Consider the following 18,174-nt stretch of genomic DNA (forward strand, 5'->3'; position numbering starts at 1 on the left):
AATGGGGAAACACATCCAGAGGGATACAGATATCAATGAATAAACAAGACTGTGTCCATATTATAAAAGAGTTGCCCGGCTGGTTGTGGCTCAGGGGTTGGGCATCCACCTATGAACCAAGAGGTCATGGCTTGATTCCCGGTCAGGGCACATGCCCGGGTTGTGGGCTCAATCCCCAGGGGGTGTACAGGAGGCAGCCAATCATTGATTCTCTCTCATCATTGATGTTTCTGTCTCTCTCTCCCTCTCCCTTCCTCTCTAAAATCAATACAAATATACTTATTTTTATTCAGAGTATTCACTGAGCACCTACAGAATGCCAGGAGCTATAGATATATTACCTCATTGGATTGTCACAAGAATCTTATGAAATGGATGTTGTTCTCTTTCCTATTTTATGGTAGAGTGATGTAAACTCAAAGAGGTCAAATGAATTTCTCAAGGTCATTAAGTGGTAGAATTGGGATTTAAGGTCAGGTTGGTCTAGTCCATGCTTCTTCCCAACTTAAGTGAACAGCCATTATGGTGGCTTGTGAGACATTAATTTATCTGACACAAAGTCACATACTATGTTAGGAATTGGGAGGAATAACCACTTTTCCTTCTCAAAGGGACTGTCAGGCATACCCTGAGGGAATGGGATTTCTGCAACTCTGTGGAGTTAACATGAGGAGACTTGGAAAGTTAGAGAAGGGAGGGGGAGGCTGCATTCCAGGCATAGCTCATGGTATGAGAAAGCACCAAATTTGGAGTGGGACAAACAGATGAAGAAGGTGTCAAGTTCTCTGGGGAGGAGTAGAGGGTGCAGAGGCTAAAAAAGGGTAGCGCTCTGGCGAGATGCTGTGGTGACTTAGCTGAGCCTCAAACAAAGGAGAACCCTCTCAGACTCCTAGGAGCCTCTCTCCCCAGAGGGAAGTTCCACACAATGAAGGGACACAGTCCCAGATGGAAACTGACCATTTGATCCTCAGGGAGGTCTTCAATGCTAGCAGAGAACTAACTCTGTGGTCACAGGAAAAGCTATCTCAATTGCAAGGACTTGTCCACTTGCAAAAGATGGTTTAACAAGGGCTGGACTTAGAGGAAGAAAGACAGTAACCAGAGTGGGAAGAGGGAAACCAAGCAGGACAGGTAGGTCCTGGGTCCTTGCACGAGCATCCCTGATCTTGAATCCAGTTATGGGTGCACAGCACTGAATCCAACCAGATCTCGAATGCAGCGACCTCCCTGTGCTCCAGCCCACCCCAGAAAGACTGCCCTGGGAGAGAAAACAATTGGAATGGCATCACAACAGAAGTCAAGCTCAAATTTGCATTAGAAGTGGCCCTGCTAGCTGCCCTGCTAACTGTCCCCATGGGGACAGACACTGCTTTCAGTGCGGAGGCTTGGAGAGCTGCAGTGTCCATTTCTGAACAGCTGGGCCAGACCTGGGAACTCATGGGAGTCTGGGAACTGCTTTCTCTAATACACAAGATCGGAGTCTTGTTGGTGCTCACACCCTTCTCAGAAGCCAAGGGTGCCCGACACTACAATGAAAACATGTTCCTTCTCCTTTGTCAAGTCAGCACATGCTCCGTCCTGGGGGCCTGAGGAGGGGCTGCCTTCCATGTGCTGGAGTTCCCCAGGGCTCCTGGCTCCCATTCAAGTCCCGCCTCTGTTTCACCCCCCACCTCTCCAAGGATGCCTTCCCCTCTCGTGGGATAAATTTAGCTCTGAATGAATGCAGAAGAGGAGAGCACATTCATGTAAACACGGACCTAATAGCTTTCAAATAGAGGCCTGACACACACACAAACAAATGGCAAGAAAGATCCAAGGTTTTGTGTTTCCTTCTCTCCTGCTTCTCTCTGCTTCTTCCGTCTGATACTTGGGATCCCTGCACGATTTTCTGCATTTATTGAAGCAAATTAATTTGTTGATCAGAATATGGGGCTGTTAGTCTTCAAACAGATAAAACAGAAGTCACTTGGGTGACTAAGGAATATCAAGAAGTGGTGTTGGTCATTTTCATTTATTGGTTTGATCATCGTAGAAACCCATCAGAAACTTGGAAGCCTTTTTGTCTTATGTGCTAGTGGAGTCTTTTCTCCTGGTGGGTAGAGCCAGCAGCTGCTGCTGAGTGTTGTGTGGTCCTCCAAACACTTCCCTACTGCCCTGTCAGCACTCCCCAAGTCCCTAACGTCCCTTTGACTGTAGTCCTTCAAGCACACAGAGCATTTCTAGTACTCAAAGCACTTTCTCACTCATGGTTTCCTTTAATCCTTATAAGAACCTTAAGGGGAAGTTAACTATCCCTATTCCTAGTTTACAAATAAAAAACCTCAGCTCAGAGTGGTTGAGTGACTGTCTGAGGTCACACAGTTAGTGGCTGAGTTAGGATTAGGATCTAGAGGGGAGACTTTGTCTTGTGCTCTTCCCACTCTACCTAGAGCTGCTTCTGAGAAAGGCAATTTGTCCAGGAGGCCCCAGCTGGCAGGGTTACACATTAGTCAGGAGCAATTTTTTAGATTGTTACCTCTCAATGATACAGGCTTGCGGGGTGGGGGGTGGAGGTGGGGGGCTAAACACAAGTTGGATCCTTTTTGACAGTGTATGCAGGGTGGGCTAAGGGTGGACATGGAATATTAAGATGCTGGACACTCCAAAGGGCATCAGAAAGGCTCAACATCCCTACGTGGTAGGAGCCGAAGCTAGACTTTCCAATTACACTATTTATTCCCCAATCAGGAGGGCACACAAGATGTCGTTGATGGGCCACTGTCCATCCACTGCCAACCCCACAGGAATCTCTCTCTTGTCAGCAGTGCTGACTTGCAGAATGTGTACCGCATTATCAAATCATGGCTAACAAAGAAAGTGTTGATGGCCACACTACCAAAAGGCATTCCAAGCTGACAGGGCACATTGTGGTCGTTGTGCTAAGGCAAACTAGACTGTCCTCTAAGCTCGCTGAGAAGCCAATGACCTGACTGAGTCTGGTGGCGTTAGAGAACCAGACTGGCCTTCCCAAAGACTTTTCACTTTGTAGTTAATTCACACCCACACAGAGAATAGACTCCACCAAGAAGCAGTTTTAATGTGTAGGTATATATCTCTCCTCCTAAACACTTCAAAATTAAACTTTCTTTTCCATCTTTTCCTAGCACTGAATCTATCTCTTCTCAAGAGTCTCTTCTTATTCCTTCTTATTTATAACTAGAGGCCTGGTGCATGAAATTCATGTACTCAGGGTGGGGGGATTCCCCAGCCTGGCCTGTGCCCTCTCACAGTGCAGGAGCCCCGTGATCAATCTCCCCAAAGAGGTAGGCCCCACCCACCCATTGGGGCTTCTCAATGGATTGCACCAAAGAGGTAGGCCAGAGCCGGGGGTCCTGCCTCCATGCCGCACGGAGCCGCAGGACCCCCGGCCTCGCCACACGGCGTCACCAGGACCCGCCTCCACGTCGTGCAGAGCCGCAGGACCTGCCTCTACACTGCACACGCAGTGTCAAGTCCCTGCCCACCCGCATGCTCCTCACCCGCTCACACAGTCCCACCCACCCGCATGTGCCCGCTGCTCACACAGCCTCCTGGTGATGGATTGTTATGGCGTGAGGGCATCACGGCATGAGGGCATGACGACCACGTAGGCTTTTATTAGTATAGATGATTAAATTGATCTATTCCAAAAGATAAGATTGTAGGTGCCTAAGAATCATGAAAAGGAGAGTCTGGTGAACAAATTTCTAGACAGTAGATGACACAGAGAAGAATCATTTCTTTTAAAAGATGCAAAGAGAGAAGTACCCACTAATGTGAGGAACTTTAAGAATACTGAAAGTTCATTTTTTTAAAAAAAGCCTCCATAAAAGGGTGGATAAAATTAAGTCACTCCCTTGATTGGTCTATGACATTTTTTTTTAATTTAATAAATCTTTATTGTTCAGGTTATTACAATTGTTTCTCCTTTTTCCCCCGATAGCTCCCCTCCACCCAGTTCCCACCCCACCCTCTGCCCTTACCTCCCCCACACTGTCCTCATTCATAGGTGTATGATTTTTGTCTAGTCTCTTCCTGCACCCCCCATTCCCTTTCCCCCTGAGAATTATCAGTCTGCTCCCTTTCTATGCCCCTAATTCTATTATATTCACCAGTTTACTTTATTCCTCAGGTTTTTAATTCACTTGATTTTTAGGTTCACTTGTTGATAGATACGTATTTGTTGTTCATAATTTTTATCTTTACTTTTTTTCTTCTTCCTCTTCTTAAAGAATACCTTTCAGCATTTCATATAATATTGGTTTGGTGGTGATGAACTCCTTTAGCTTTTTCTTATCTGTGAAGCTTTTTATCTGAACTTCCATTCTGAATGATAACTTTGCTGGGTAGAGTAATCTTGGTTGTAGATTCTTGCTTTTCATCACTTTGAATATTTCTTGCCACTCCTGTCTGGCCTGCATAGTTTCTGTTGAGAAATCAGCTGACAATCGTATGGGTGCTCCCTTGTAGGTAATTAACTGTTTTTCTCTTGCTGCTTTTAATATTCTCTCTTTGTCTTTTGCCCTTGGCATTTTAATTATGATGTGTCTTGGTGTGGTCCTCTTTGGATTCCTCTTGTTTAGGGTTCTGTGCACTTCCTGGACTTGTAAGTCTATTTCTTTCACCAGGTAGGGGAAGTTTTCAGTCATTATTTCTTCAAATAGGTTTTCAGTATCTTGCTCTCTGTCTTCTTCTGGCACCCCCATAATTCTGATGTTGGTACACTTGAAGTTGTCCCAGAGTCTTCTTACACTATCTTCAACTTTTTGGATTCTTTTTTCTTTTTGCTTTTCCGGTTGAGTGTTTTTTGCTTCTTTGTATTTCAAATCTTTGACTTGATTCTTGCGTTCCTCTAGTCTGCTGTTGGGTCTCTGTATAATATTTTTTATTTCAGTCAGTGTATGTTTAATTTCTAGTTGGTCCTTTTTCATAGCCTCGAGGGTCTCGCTAAATTTATCAGCCTTTTCTAGGATATTCTTGAAAAGCCTTATAACTGTGGTTTTGAATTCTATATCCAGTCGTTGGTTTTCCTCCATTTCTTTTATTTGTGATCTGTTTCTTTGCCTCCACATTTTCACTGCTTCCCTGAGTTGGTAGGGTAGCTTTGTGTGCTAGGTTTCCTATATGGCCCAGTGGGTCAGCCTCCCCAGTTATCTGAGGTGGACACTCTTGGTGCACCCCTTTGTGGACTGTGTGTACAGCCTAGTTGTAGTTAAGTCTTAATTGTTGTTGGTATCACTGGGAGGAATAGACCTCCAGGCCAGTTGGCTGTAAGAATCAGCTGTGTCTACGCTGGGAGAAGTTCGGTGCTGGAGACAGCCTTATAGGATTAGACTTGCAAAATTGCAAAAGCCTCTGTGCTCAGCTTGGATGGGGCGGAGTCTCAGGGCAGAGTAGACAGTCTTGGCTTCCCGTCAGCCCTGCCCTTGCACGCACGCCACCAGACCTCTGCCTTCCGCGACTCCCCTGAGTTTCCGCCTGACAGTCCAGATTCCCCCTGTAAGAGTGTGGGTCCCCAGGGGCTCTCCCGGAACTGGGGTTCAGTGCAGTCGGAACTAGGGTTCAGTGCAGTCAGGAGCTTCTGACTCCCTTCCACTAGGGAATGCCTGCGGCAACCTCCGCATTCAGCTTTCTCTGTGAGCACTCAAGTGCATGTGTGGACCTCTAGACCCACCGCGGCTCCCCTGGGTCTCCGAGTCTCTGAGTCTCCATGTGCCTTTCTCTCTACCTGACAATCCAGACTCCCCCTGTATGAGCCTGGGTCCATGGGGTTTCGCCCGGAACTGGGGTTCAGTGCAGTTGGGGGCTTCCTTCCCACTCCCGCCAGAGAAAGCCAGGCACTCAGTCACCCTTCCTCTCTGCGCACGTCTCCGTTCCTCAGCCCTCCTTTGCCGCTCCTCTGATTCTCCATGAGCTTTCCTCTTTCCTTCTAGTTGTAGAATTTCCACTCAGCCAGCCTTCCTGTGGTTCTGGATGATGTCCGTTCTTTTACTTGTAGTTTTGAAATTGTTGTGCGAGGCAATAGTTTAGGTGCTTACCTATGCCGCCATCTTGGTTTCTTCGGTCTATGACATTTTTAATAAAGCAATAATTGGGTTGAGTAATTATGACCCAGTGTGGCCACTCTCAAGCATTTCATATCTGTTATTCTGATTTACCACAATATCCCAATGAGGTTAGAGTTATTATCCCACCATTAAAGATGAGGAAAATGAGTCTAAAAGAATTCAAGGTAGTAGTGAGTGCGTCTGAGGACTGGATTCGGACTTGTCTTTAGAGCTCATGCCTTTTCTCTGTGTCACACCCACCTCCTACTTCCTAAGCCCACAGTTCAAAACTTTTGTCAATAACAAGATTATGATGAACCAACATCTGAATGTCCAAGCAAGGCAAGTTTCAAATGATCTCTCACCATCCAGCTATAATTCCTGATACTCCTTAGAACATCTCAGTTCCTCTATGACTCACAAGTCAATTCACTTTCACTGCCAAAGCTAACCGAGAGAAAAGGAATGCATTAAAATGAAATACTAACATTCATTTCTAGATAGATTCCCAGTTGCTCATAACGAGTCTGCTATGCAGAGGCCCTAGTCCACATATACCATCCAGCCTAGTCTATTGCCCATGCTGGCACTCTGTTCTCTAACTTCTTTCTCTGTCTTCTTATGCCACAGGCACTCCCCATATGAATCTACCCCTCAAATCCTATTGTTAAAAATAGCACATACTTGAAAGCCCATGAACTTTCCCAAATGGTTCACAACCACAGGGGCCAAAAGGACTCCAAGCACCATTCCCCTCCTTTTGATTCTGTGCAGCCATCACACATGTTTTGAATGACCACACATTCTACGAGATCCTAGGCAAAAGAGAGCTAATACAAAACACAAACATTTTAGAGGACGTCGGTGTTCCTTTTAAAATTATTTTGTCAAAGGAAAGCTTCGAGTTACTATGGAATTTTACACTCTCTGCTGCTGCTCAACAAGACTTTAACTTTTACTCACTCAATGGGCCTCAGCAACTTTTCTCCCTCTCATTTAGAGTGCTCCTGTTTTCCCCACAGGCGAGTGGGCTGTGATCATTTGTGGTTCCCAAAAGACTCATACCCTAAAATAGGTTTTGTAAATGTTATTAACAAAACATCTATTTTTGCAAATCTAGCGTTCCATATTCTCTCTGTATAAGGCTGTGCAATGCAGCATCCATCAGAAAACCATTAAACAATACGAAGTGCTTATGTAGTGCTTATGCAACACAATTTACTGTCCCAGCAAGAACCAATGGTTTGTTACATGCATTATGCACTATTGTAACAGATCTTTCCAGGTTTTAAATATGTGGGGGGCTAAAGGTCACTGATATTAACACTGGACTAGGAATTCCTTGTAATACCAAGCCGTAGCCTAATGTCTGGCATAGAATAGCTATACAATAGAGGCTTTTGAAAGAATTTGGGGTTATAAATGTCTGTGTTTGTAATGGACTCACTGATTTTTAAAGTGCTAAGCTAGAGATTTGAGGGGAGAAGTGAGGAAGAAGAGAAAATGTTTTCGCTTTGCTCTCTGGCCAAGCATTAGTCATTCATTTCACATGCCTCTGCTTCATTTAGGATTCTTTTTTTTTTTTAATTTAATTTTATTGTTTAAAGTATTACAAATAGGAGTACATATGTCTCCTTTTTTTCCCCATTGACCTTCCCCTGGCCTCCCCTACCTCCAGGCACATGCCCTCATCACTTAGCATTCTTAGTTGCAAGCAACAGAAACTGATTCTAGTGGTAGGAGCAGAGCAGGCATGAGTAGCTCACAGAAAGCTGGGAAGAATAGAGAAGGGGCTTGGGTGATGGGCAGCACCAAGGGTGAGCTACCAACCTGAAAGATTTATCTAATGCTGTGTCTTCAGGATCCTTGGCAGATGCACACACCTGACTGAGCCCCAACTGCATGCGATGCCATAGGTTCCAGGAGACCTGGGGAAGCAAGTGTCTGGCATTTCCCAGCTTCTATGGTGAGAGGTGGCACTGACTCTCACTATGGCTCGTAATATGGGAATTCCCCGAAGATGGAAAGGGATTCGCAAGTTAGGCAGCCAACGTTTATGAAAGAGTCCACTATACTTCCAGCTGGCTGAAACTCCAGGGTTCAGCATTCTAAATTTCTTCTCTCCTTAGACTTTTTGGCATGCCTGCTTTGACAATCCTCAACACTGAATAAACACAATCACTGCATATCACGGGCCTCAGCTGGTTAAAACCACTGAGGAAGTCTCAGCTGTTTAAAAACCACTAAGGAAGTACACACAACTGGTCATGAGTCCTTTGCCTATTTCTAGTAAACTCAGTCAGTACAATGGTTCTAAACCCATCTCTAACCCCTTCCTCACCCCATAGACACTTAATTCTATACATGTATTCAGAGAGATGTGCCCCAGGGAATTCCGATGCATACTTCTGGTTGGCAAACATGTTTTAGTTTTTTTCCCACTTCCATCAGCTTCTTTACAAACCATTTCTATTTTTTTGAATTCCCCCACTGCTATTCTATCAGTCTCAACCAATGATCCTTCCATTAGCTAGGAAAACTAGGCCATCTAATGCACACTCACTCACTGTCAACTTCTCTCTCCTTCAGCTTATAATTTCTTCTTGCCTTTCCCCACTCCGTTTCCTGCCCTCCTTTATTAGTTCTTTTTTCCTAAGGCTAAACAGGCCACCAGTGCTCACATGGATGCTCTTTGGGCCACTCTGAGACCTAATACTTATCTTCCCTTTGACTGTGTCTTAGACCTCATTTCCCATGATGCCTAATCCCCTTTGGTCCTGAAACATTCAAGTCTCACCCGACCTAATAGCCCTCCACTTGATCCTGCTTCCCGTAGACCACCTTCCAGTTCCCCTTGACGTACCCCATCTTCCCTCCCCCATCATCCTTCACATCCAAGGATTTGAAAGGAGTGGTTTGTTCTCATGGATGCTTCATTCTCCACTCTCCCTAATTGCTTCCAGGTTCATCCTCCACACACGCTCTGCTCTTTCAGGGTCACCCTTGGCTTCCCACTGGCCCAAGACAATGGCCGCTTCTTAGTTTGTGTCCTTGACCTCTCAGAAGCATCTGACCCTATTGAAAACCCCTTTCCTCCTGATGTGGCTTTTGGTACAAATACCCCTCCTAATTTTTCCTTCTACTCCTCAGATGATACATTCTTGGCCTCCTCAGCTGGGCTTTCTCCTCTTCTTCTATTTTTCCCTCTGGCCATTCTCATTTCTTTAGCTATGACCTCAACGTAAATGGCACCCACATACGTGTCATCAATCCTGACCCTTCTATCCTGAGGTCCAGATCTTGCCAGCTGGTCACTTTTACAGGGTGCTCGGGCCCTTCTCCTACCCCATTTCTTCTTCCTTGACTCCTTTTTAAGAATTTATTGTGGTAAAATATACATAACATAAAATTTACCAACGAAACCACTTTTAAGTGCACAGTGCGGTGACATTAAGTCTACCCACATTGTTGTGCTCCTCTGAGTGTTAAGAACACGGGCTCTGCAGAGTCTAAGCTGAGTTTCAATCCCTGCTCTATGGCGCTGGCTGAGTCTCTCCACCTCTCTGGCCTCACTTTCCTCATCCTGTTATTTTCTACTGTTGTTGGCTACGCTGTCACTGTCCTGAAGTAATAACAGTTTTGTTTATGTGTGAGCAAACACCCTCAGAGGGCTTGTCTTGCTGGAGCTGGCGCGGGAAGTGAAGAGAAAGTGAGAGGTTTGAAGACACGGATGGGTCTTAGAAGTAGAAGTTTGGATATATTGGAATGGGATTGTCCAGTCTGGCATTGGCTTGGCTTTATGACACAAACAGCTCCACCTACACCCGAAAACAACCTGTTGGGGTGGCTGCTTTAGTCTTCAGGGAGGGGAGTAATTGATCATCAAGTGACAGGTGAAACCTCCATGAAAGTTGAAAAGGCAATTTTGTTGCATTGTAAGAATTTGCCCAGGAAAGAGGAGATTTGGGAAAATTTGATGTGCATACCTTTTAAAACATCTTCTTAAATCCTGCATTTGAGAAGCATCAAGGATCTCAAAAGGACACTCTAATTTTTTGTCGCTGTTTTTTTTTTTGGAGGAAAGTCTGCTTATGAATGTTGGGGATTCTAGCCGATCCCTCCTGAATGTTAAGAAATATTTAATTTGGTGGTGTTTTTTTTTTTAGCATTTATTTAATTTTGGACTGATCTTATCCATCTCTCTTATCCTGCGCAGTGTCTGTCTCAAAGGATGCGCTCTAGCACTGTCTTCTGTGTTGGTAATGAAGAGGTGAAATATTTAATTTTTAATTAAAAATTATTTTTATTGATTTCAGAGAGGAAGGGATAGGGAGAGAGAGATAGAAACATCGCTGGTGAGAGAGAATCATCGATTGGCTGCCTCCTGCATGCCCCACACTGGGGATCCAGCCCACACCAGGGCATGTGCCCTGACAGGGAATCAAACCGTGACCTCCTGGTTCATGGGTGGACGCTCAACCACTGAGCCACCCCAGTTGGGCAGCAGGTGAAGTATTTCAGTGCCCGGATTCTACTTTTCCTTTTAGACTGTATTGAAGTATAGACACTCAAGAATTTCAGCCCAGAATGTCACAGAGTAAGGATAGAGCAGATTGGCCTTTACGAAGCACCTTTATCTCGTTCATTAGGGACAACTTTGACCCTCCATTTTTTCTCATGAGGAAACTGAGGTTCAGAGTGGTTAAGTGAGTTGCCCAAGGTTTCATAGCTAATAGGTTGTCCAGCCCAGCCTAGCTGAGCACCAGGACTGCAAACACATTTGGCTGCACAGGCCTGTTTTGAGCTATACCTTGGCCAGTGGCCTTGATGTTTCAGTACCGCCATGTAGGCATGTGGGCGAGGCAGCCCTTCCCTATTGGAAATGTCCCCACTTGGAGCCCAAGTATAAGCTCAGTTCCCCCCCCCCCACACACACACACACACTTCTTATTACCAGAGGCCCCTTGGCTGGCATCTGCTCCCTGGAGGCGCCCCTTCCTCTTGCTGAGGCCCCAGAGAGCGTGTCCACCCAGGAGCGCCAGTTGTGCGCCCTAGCGGCTCGCAGTGCGCCCGCGCCCCAAGTGCCCGCCCGTAGGCGCGCTGCCTGTCCGAGCCTTGGGGACCACCCCACTCCCACCCGCGGCGACCGCCCCAAGGTCTCCTGCCTTCCTGGAGCCTCTGGGGGCCGCGTCCGAGGGTCCCGCATGCCCCAGGGGGCGGAGCGAGGGCCAAGACGTCGGGGCGGAGAACCAGCACAGGGCCAGCGCGCCCTCCCAGTGGCTGCCCGCGGCCCACGTTCCGACTAGCGCGGCCAGCGGCAGCGGCGGGGAGCTGCAGTTAGCGGCGGCGCTGGGGCGCAGCCAGGCGGCCGGGCGGAGGGGGCCAGAGGCTGAGCCCGGGCCAGCCAGCGGGGCGAGCCAGCCGAGCGCACAGCTCTGCCCGCAACCCCCTGAGCCGATCCCTGCCGCCCCTCGGCTCTCCCCGGGTCTACCTGAGGCCCCCCACCTCCCCTGCAGGTGCCCATCAATTTCCTTGAGTGACTACAGCGTGTTTTGTGTTTTTTTTCTCCTTTCCCCTCCCGGTGTGCCCTTCTCCAGGATGGCAGAGGCAGAATTGCACAAGGAAAGGCTGCAAGCCATAGCCGTAAGTCCACTTTCATTTTATTTTCTTTCTCTATTGTCTGGGATGCAAAGGGACCTGGAGTGTTTTGGGCCATGGACAATCCAGCACAGTAGCCGCGGGGCATGTGTTTGGGGGGATAAAAGTCTGTCAAGGCTCAGCTATGCTGCTTTTTCTTTTACAAGTCTGTAGATTGAAACCCCCAGGCGCGCGTTGGGCTGGGGATTTGAATGTGGAAAATTGGCTTAGAAATAAGATGCTACTGGGCTTTGGGGAAAGACTAAACAGACACTTGGTTGCGGGGGAGATGCTGGGGGAGGGGGCGCTGGGGAGATGATGATTCCTGGAATATTACCACCCAGCGCTCAGTGATACCTCTGACTTCATACACTGGAGAGCGAGAGCTCAGAGACCGGAACGGTGCTGCCATCCTCTCTGCGGAAACGGTTCTCTGCTAAGTGGAAAACCAGCAGTCGGCCCCGCTGCCAGCCACGCGGTAGAACCTCCTCCCTGAAACCAAGCAGAAGCGTTAATTTTCCCTGATCTACTTGATATTGACAAGGGCACTGGCCCAAGCCACCACCCTGGAAGGGTCTGGGGATTTCTCATAGCATATGGGTCCTGGGAATAATATTCTCTGATGGGTATGGATAATATAAAAACCTATTTTCAGCATATGAAGGAGTGACCAGTTTTGGCTAATTGTATATGCACTTTTAGAAAAGTGTACCCATATGTATTTTGGTGAGAGAGAGAGAGAGAGAGAGAGAGAACTCTCGGAGACTGCCTAGATTTGAGCAAGCTTCCACAGTGTTGCCAATGATCTACAGATGTGGTATTTTTACTGGAGCCACCACAGCTGGATTATATATTTCCTTTGCAGATGAGGGAATGATTACTGCTGCTATATGAAATAATAACAATTAAAAGAGAAGGTCTGTTAACATATTGGCATACAGGAATCTCCAGACATTTTTCTACTTAAGTACTTTTTTTTCCCCCCTTTTGGTCCAGGAGTTCCCTGGAAACACATAAATTTATTGGAGAAATAGTGTGTAATGTTTTGGAAGCAAAGCGTATTAAAGTGTTTCTAAAATCCTGTGGACAGCTTCTTCATTGGGAAAAAGGCACGCAGGCCCTTCTTTTTTTTTAAAGAAGCATTTGATATGGTGTCCGTGGCTCTGAGACCCTCTTTATCAAACTCTTCAAATCGTCAATGTCTTAGAGAGTTTACCACTGAAGTGAGAGCGTTTGTTGGCGATGTTGAAGTACTGAGGTTTGCCCATGGAGCAATCTTTGAGCTCTGGTCCTCGGAACTCAGGAGGGCTGCTTTCCTTCCGGCCCCTTCCCCTTTGGGCGTGTGCATTTTGATGGTTAACGAAGTTGTTTCTGGTTTCTGAAGTGAGCGGCCAGCCAGTGTGGCCAGTGTGTCGTGCGCTTGATAAGAATGGAGACATTCAGTTATTGGTGCCATGTAGCTGGTGGGTGTTTTTATATCAACTGAATAATGGGCTGCTTGAACCGTCCCTGAAGTGGCTGCTCCAGAGAACAGTCGGTTGCCCCCACAGGCTGCTGCTGAAAGTTCCCAACAGTTGGCACAGTTTCTGCCTTTGCACGACCAGCTTTTCTGGATGCCCGAGGAACAGCTGAGCTTCATGAAAGGACTTGCTTTCTGAACGGCGAGCCAGGAGCAGCCAACACCAGGGCCACCCGTTTCCAAGCGGGATTGGGTAATCCCAGCAGGGCCAAGTGGAGTTTCAAGAAAGATCTAGACAGTCTTTTAGAATTCTCCTGAGTGTATGAGAAGAATAAACACAAATACGCGTGCTTTCTTAGTTATGGCCTTGAGTTTCCCTAGGTACCTGGGAAGCTGTTGATGATTCTCTTGAATGTATCAGCCTCAATGAATTACAGGGTTCCCCCAAAATGTATAGACAGTGTTTATTAAAATACATTTAACAGCCATCAGTTGTTAAAGTGTGTATACATTTTGGGGGGACACCCTGTATATGTTATTGTCAGTGCAGGTTTTCTAACTGTGAAATCACTCTGTAAGTGTGTGTGTGATTGTGTGTGTGTGTGTGTGTGTGTGTGTGTGTGTGTGTGAGAGAGAGAGAGAGAGAGAGAGAGAGAGAGAGAGAGAGAGAGAGAGAGAGCGCAAGGAGGAGTGGGAGTGGGGGTCCTGTGACCATATCAGTCATTCACTTTGCCATGCTTTGGCTTTAGTGCACACTCTCCAATCCAGCAAACCCTGCCTCTCTGCCACCTTCTGACAGTTTTCAGGGGTCCCTGAGGTGCTCACTCAGAGCCTCTCTCTCTGGGAGTCTCAATGGAGATGGGAGGGAGGATGAGGATCTCACCTCTTCACCAGCTTGGGCTCCTCTCCAAGAGGCAGAGCAGATAGACTGGGACTACAGTCAGTAGGTCTTGGGCAGTTTTTAGTCCGGGTCTCAGTTCCGTCATCTATAAGATGGACTCATGACTTCTACCTATCTATGACATAGGAGGTGAAGTACCTGGCAGTACAGTTGCCATTGGATGGTGTTGAGGTAGAGCCCCCAATTCCTGTCAGCACTGCTGCCTTGTCCTGTGGGAGTCAGAGGCAACCTGTGTGAAGGGGAAAGTCTGAATAGCCATTTTTATCCTCTCCTTTCACTCACTGAAGGCCAAGGCTCTGCCCAGAGTCACTTCCTCTGGCTGCTTCAGACACAGGTGCAGTGAGGTCACCTGAGGATTCATTCAACATGTACTTGCAGAGTGCTTCCCCTGGAAAGTTACTGGCAACACCCAAAAGCCAGTGTCCCCAAGTTTCAGCCACCAGAAAGAAGATTTTACCCTTTGTGCACCAAAGTTCTGGAAGGTTTGTGAGCAGCATACCTGTCATCTTAAGAGAATGAAATACCCCAAAACTCTGGCTCTTCAACTGAATCTTCCAGTTGAGGCCAGAGGCCAATCAATCAGCACAGGTGAATCTCATTCTGTTTCCTGCCAAAAGCAGCACAGAGTCCATCTTTGATCACTGTCTCTGCTCCCAGGTGCCCCTTTCATCTGTAGGGACACTCCCCACTCCCAAAGCTGTAAAGTTAGAAGACAGCAAAATGCGTCTGTGGCAGAATGAATGTGAGTGACAATTCCAGTGACTAATAATACAATTGTCGTTTATTGAACATTATTCAGCAAGGCACTGTGTGATATGCATTTGTTTGTTTGTTCACCTTAAGCTGTTAACAGTCTAATGAAGGAAATAGAAAAGCACATAAACAATACAGTACAGAGCCAGGAGCCCTGATGCAAATGAGCCTGTCAACCAACTTGGAAGTCTTGTGAACACTTCCCCAGGGAGGAGATACTTGAGCAAGGTTTGAATTTGGGGTAAAATAAAATATAAAGTAACACCGTGACCTTCCCAATGAGCAGAAGGCATTTACTCGTTTGTTTGTTGTTAGGTTTTTTATTATTTATTTGGATCAGTTAGTATGAGAAAGGAAAAGCCGAAGACATGAAGAAGTTAAGTCAGTCGGGAATGGTACAAGCTCAGTAATAAGACTGAAGTGCATTTTAACACCCACTCTGTCATTTAATCTAATAACAAACTGATGAGGTGGGAACAACTCATGTTTTATAGATGAAGAGCCCAACATTAACAGATAGTGTCAAGCCAGGATTTGAACCCACACTGCAGGGCACTGGAGCCCCTATATTGACTGTTACTCTGAACTGCTCCCAAATGGTGGCAGCCTCTCACGACTTCCCCATGAGCTCGCTGTGCAGCTGTTTCTAGCAGCCTCAGTGTGTGCCCATGCGGGAGAAGCAGACTGACTCAGGAGCACTGGGAAAGTCCGAGACAAACAGGAGGCCCACATCCTTTTGAGAACCTTCCAAGCTGAGTTTCAGTGCGTGGGAACACCCGATGGAAGCTGGAACTGAGTGAATAACACTCCCTTGGGGAAGAAGTGCTGGGTCTCAATGGAAACCAACTCTGGGGGAAGAGGTTGTGATATCTGCACACCCAAGAGGAAGAGAGTCTTCCTGGGGCACCTGGGAAGATAACTGAGTATTACGGAGCTGGTCTTGGGCAAAAGGCCTCAGAGCCAAATGGACAAGGCCTGGGGCCGGCTCCAGGAACCAACATGAGTGTGTGCGTATGTGCTGAGATAGGAAATGTCAATCTCGCCCACACTCATCTTTAGTAAATGTTGTCATTTAATCAGAACCCATTCTGTGGAATAACAAAGATGATCTTTTGCATTTGTACAGCACTTTATGTGTGTTTTTTTAAAAAACCTACACCTTACCTTAATTCTGAACTGTTCGAGGTCGGTCTCATTATCTCCACGTTACAACTGAACATGCAGAGCTATCCAAGCTCACACAGTGAAATGTGGAGGAATTGTATGAGGTCCAGGCTCTCCTGACTCTCAGTTCTTTGTGTTAGTGGCACACCTGGCCTTGGATGGGCGCTCTGCTAGGGGTTGGCGCTGCCATAGGATCTTCTGAGCTAGAGTCCTAGGAGGGTGGGGGAAGGAGTGGGGTGAGTTTGGGGTTAGGTGGGCCTGGATGTGCCTCTTCGGACTCTGCCCTTTCCTGAGTCTCACTTTGGGCCCCTGTCCCTCTTGAAACTCTTGCCTCAAGAGTGCAGGTAGTGGGTCTGTGGCTGTACCTTACCTGTTTTCTGTTGAGAAGGCCTGTGTGTTGGTGGGTAGTACAGGCTGGCTCTGCCCTGCACTTTGCAGGGAAACACTTTTGGTGTTTCCTTGGATTCATCTCTCAGCGCCTCTTCATAAGGCCTTAAGTACCAGGGTTGGAGTGTGGGACCAGGGGCCAAGGAGGCCAAGCATCCCGCTTTTTCCCCAAGCCTCTTAGATGGGCCTGCATACCCTGAGCAAAAGATCCAGCCCAGCCCCACTGCCCAGGTCAGGGATCCCTCAGGGGGTTAACAGACTTAAACCCAAGCCTACAGTAACAAAAATGACAAGATTATGGGGGCCACCCCCATACATGTGCCCTGTAAATCTCTGCCAGTGGCAGGCAGCTGGCAAAGGACTCTGACCCCTTATTTGCTATCTTCCATCTCAGAGACACAGATGATGCCCTGCTTCTACAGTTCCAAGTCAAGACCCCCAAAAATGGGTTGTTCAGGACATTGGTGCTGAGGAAGGGGTCAGCCCAGCTGAGTCTGTAGGGCCACTCAGCAGATAGTTAACATTTGGAGCCCCTTCGGAGTCATTGCCGGCTCTGGGAGTGCTGAGGCAGGCCTTGCACAAACATTCACAAGAGTCATACACCTCTCTGGACACCTTTTTTTGTACCTCTGAGTAGTTCAGGCTTTAGCTTCTTGGGCCAAAGAGCAGCTTTTTGGGCAAGGGCCTGAGAAATATAGCAATCATTATTAAAAAGCCACCCGGAGGCTTGTCAATATTTAGAGGAAAACCAGGGCTCAGTAGAGGCAATTCTACATTTCTTTGGGGGCTATTCCAACACTTCTGGGAACCCTGCTGTTGGTCCTTGGTAGTACCCACATTTTATCACTGATCCCTTTTGGAGATGTTACCAACTTGCTTGGCAGTAAGAGTTGGTCATCATGTGGTATGACATTGACTGAGACATCCAATGGGCATTGCCAGTGGTCCCTTGGGCTGGCAGCACAAGGTAATGAGCATGGATTCTGGTGTCCAAAGCCTTGGCTCAAGTCTGGCTGTTCTGTTAGTGTCTGTATGACCTTGCTGTGTCTCTGTTTCCTCACCAGATGGGCATAATGATCTTACCCACCTCATGGAATTACTGTGAAAGTTATTTGAGAATTTAATGTGAAATTCTCAGAGCAAGGATGCAGGAAAAAAAGTGTTCTGTTTACAATAAGTGAATCCATAACTCATGCATCTTTACACAGAAAGTGGATACCAAGGGCTAAAGATGAAGTCTATTCAACTCAACATTTTTGCCAAGCTGGGAAATTTCAGATGAATATAGTAACTGCTGAAAGTTTCCAACGCATGAGGAGAGTAATAACAATAAAAAGAATTGTGTATAGTGGGCAGGAGTTGCAAAAGGCTCCGGTGGCCAGCACGGAACATAAATGAGTGACACAGACTGAGTGGGAAATTATGAGAACCTGGAAGGCAGATACAGTTTTGATAGAGTTCATTTATCCCATGTGAGAATGTGGACACAATAAAATTTCTTTCGGTCAACAGGTCGACCTTTTGTGACCTCCAGATGTAGGCAGAGCTTGAACTTTACAATGTGCTTTCCTTATGCTTAATTTATTTGAATGTCATAAGGATACTGCACCCCCTAGATACTTCATAATGTTACAACAGCAGGTTGCATTTTCACCAGGACTTTGTGAGTTTGGTCTCCAAATATTTGGATCATTGGGAAAAAAAGTGCTTTTTGCTATGTCTTTTGATATCATGTCAGCTCCTTGCAATCACTGACATTGTAGCTCAGAATACCCCCATCTAGGTAGGTGATTGCTGTCTCAAAATTA

The 18,174-nt window shown here is 46.7% G+C and overlaps 1 protein-coding gene across 7 annotated transcripts in view; it reads left to right on the plus strand.

The window, feature by feature from the left end:
• Window positions 1-18,174, plus strand: part of PALM2AKAP2 (PALM2 and AKAP2 fusion) — a 385,911-nt gene that overhangs the window by 89,258 nt on the left and 278,479 nt on the right. For all 7 annotated transcript variants that reach the window (XM_080669981.1, XM_080669983.1, XM_080669987.1 and 4 more), the window contains exon 2: window positions 11,663-11,708. In XM_080669981.1, the coding sequence (XP_080526107.1) occupies window positions 11,663-11,708 (46 nt within the window). The remainder of the gene's footprint in view (window positions 1-11,662; window positions 11,709-18,174) is intronic.

Source organism: Plecotus auritus (assembly GCF_963455305.1).
Source record: "Plecotus auritus genome assembly, chromosome: 5".
Classification (NCBI taxonomy): domain Eukaryota; kingdom Metazoa; phylum Chordata; class Mammalia; order Chiroptera; family Vespertilionidae; genus Plecotus; species Plecotus auritus.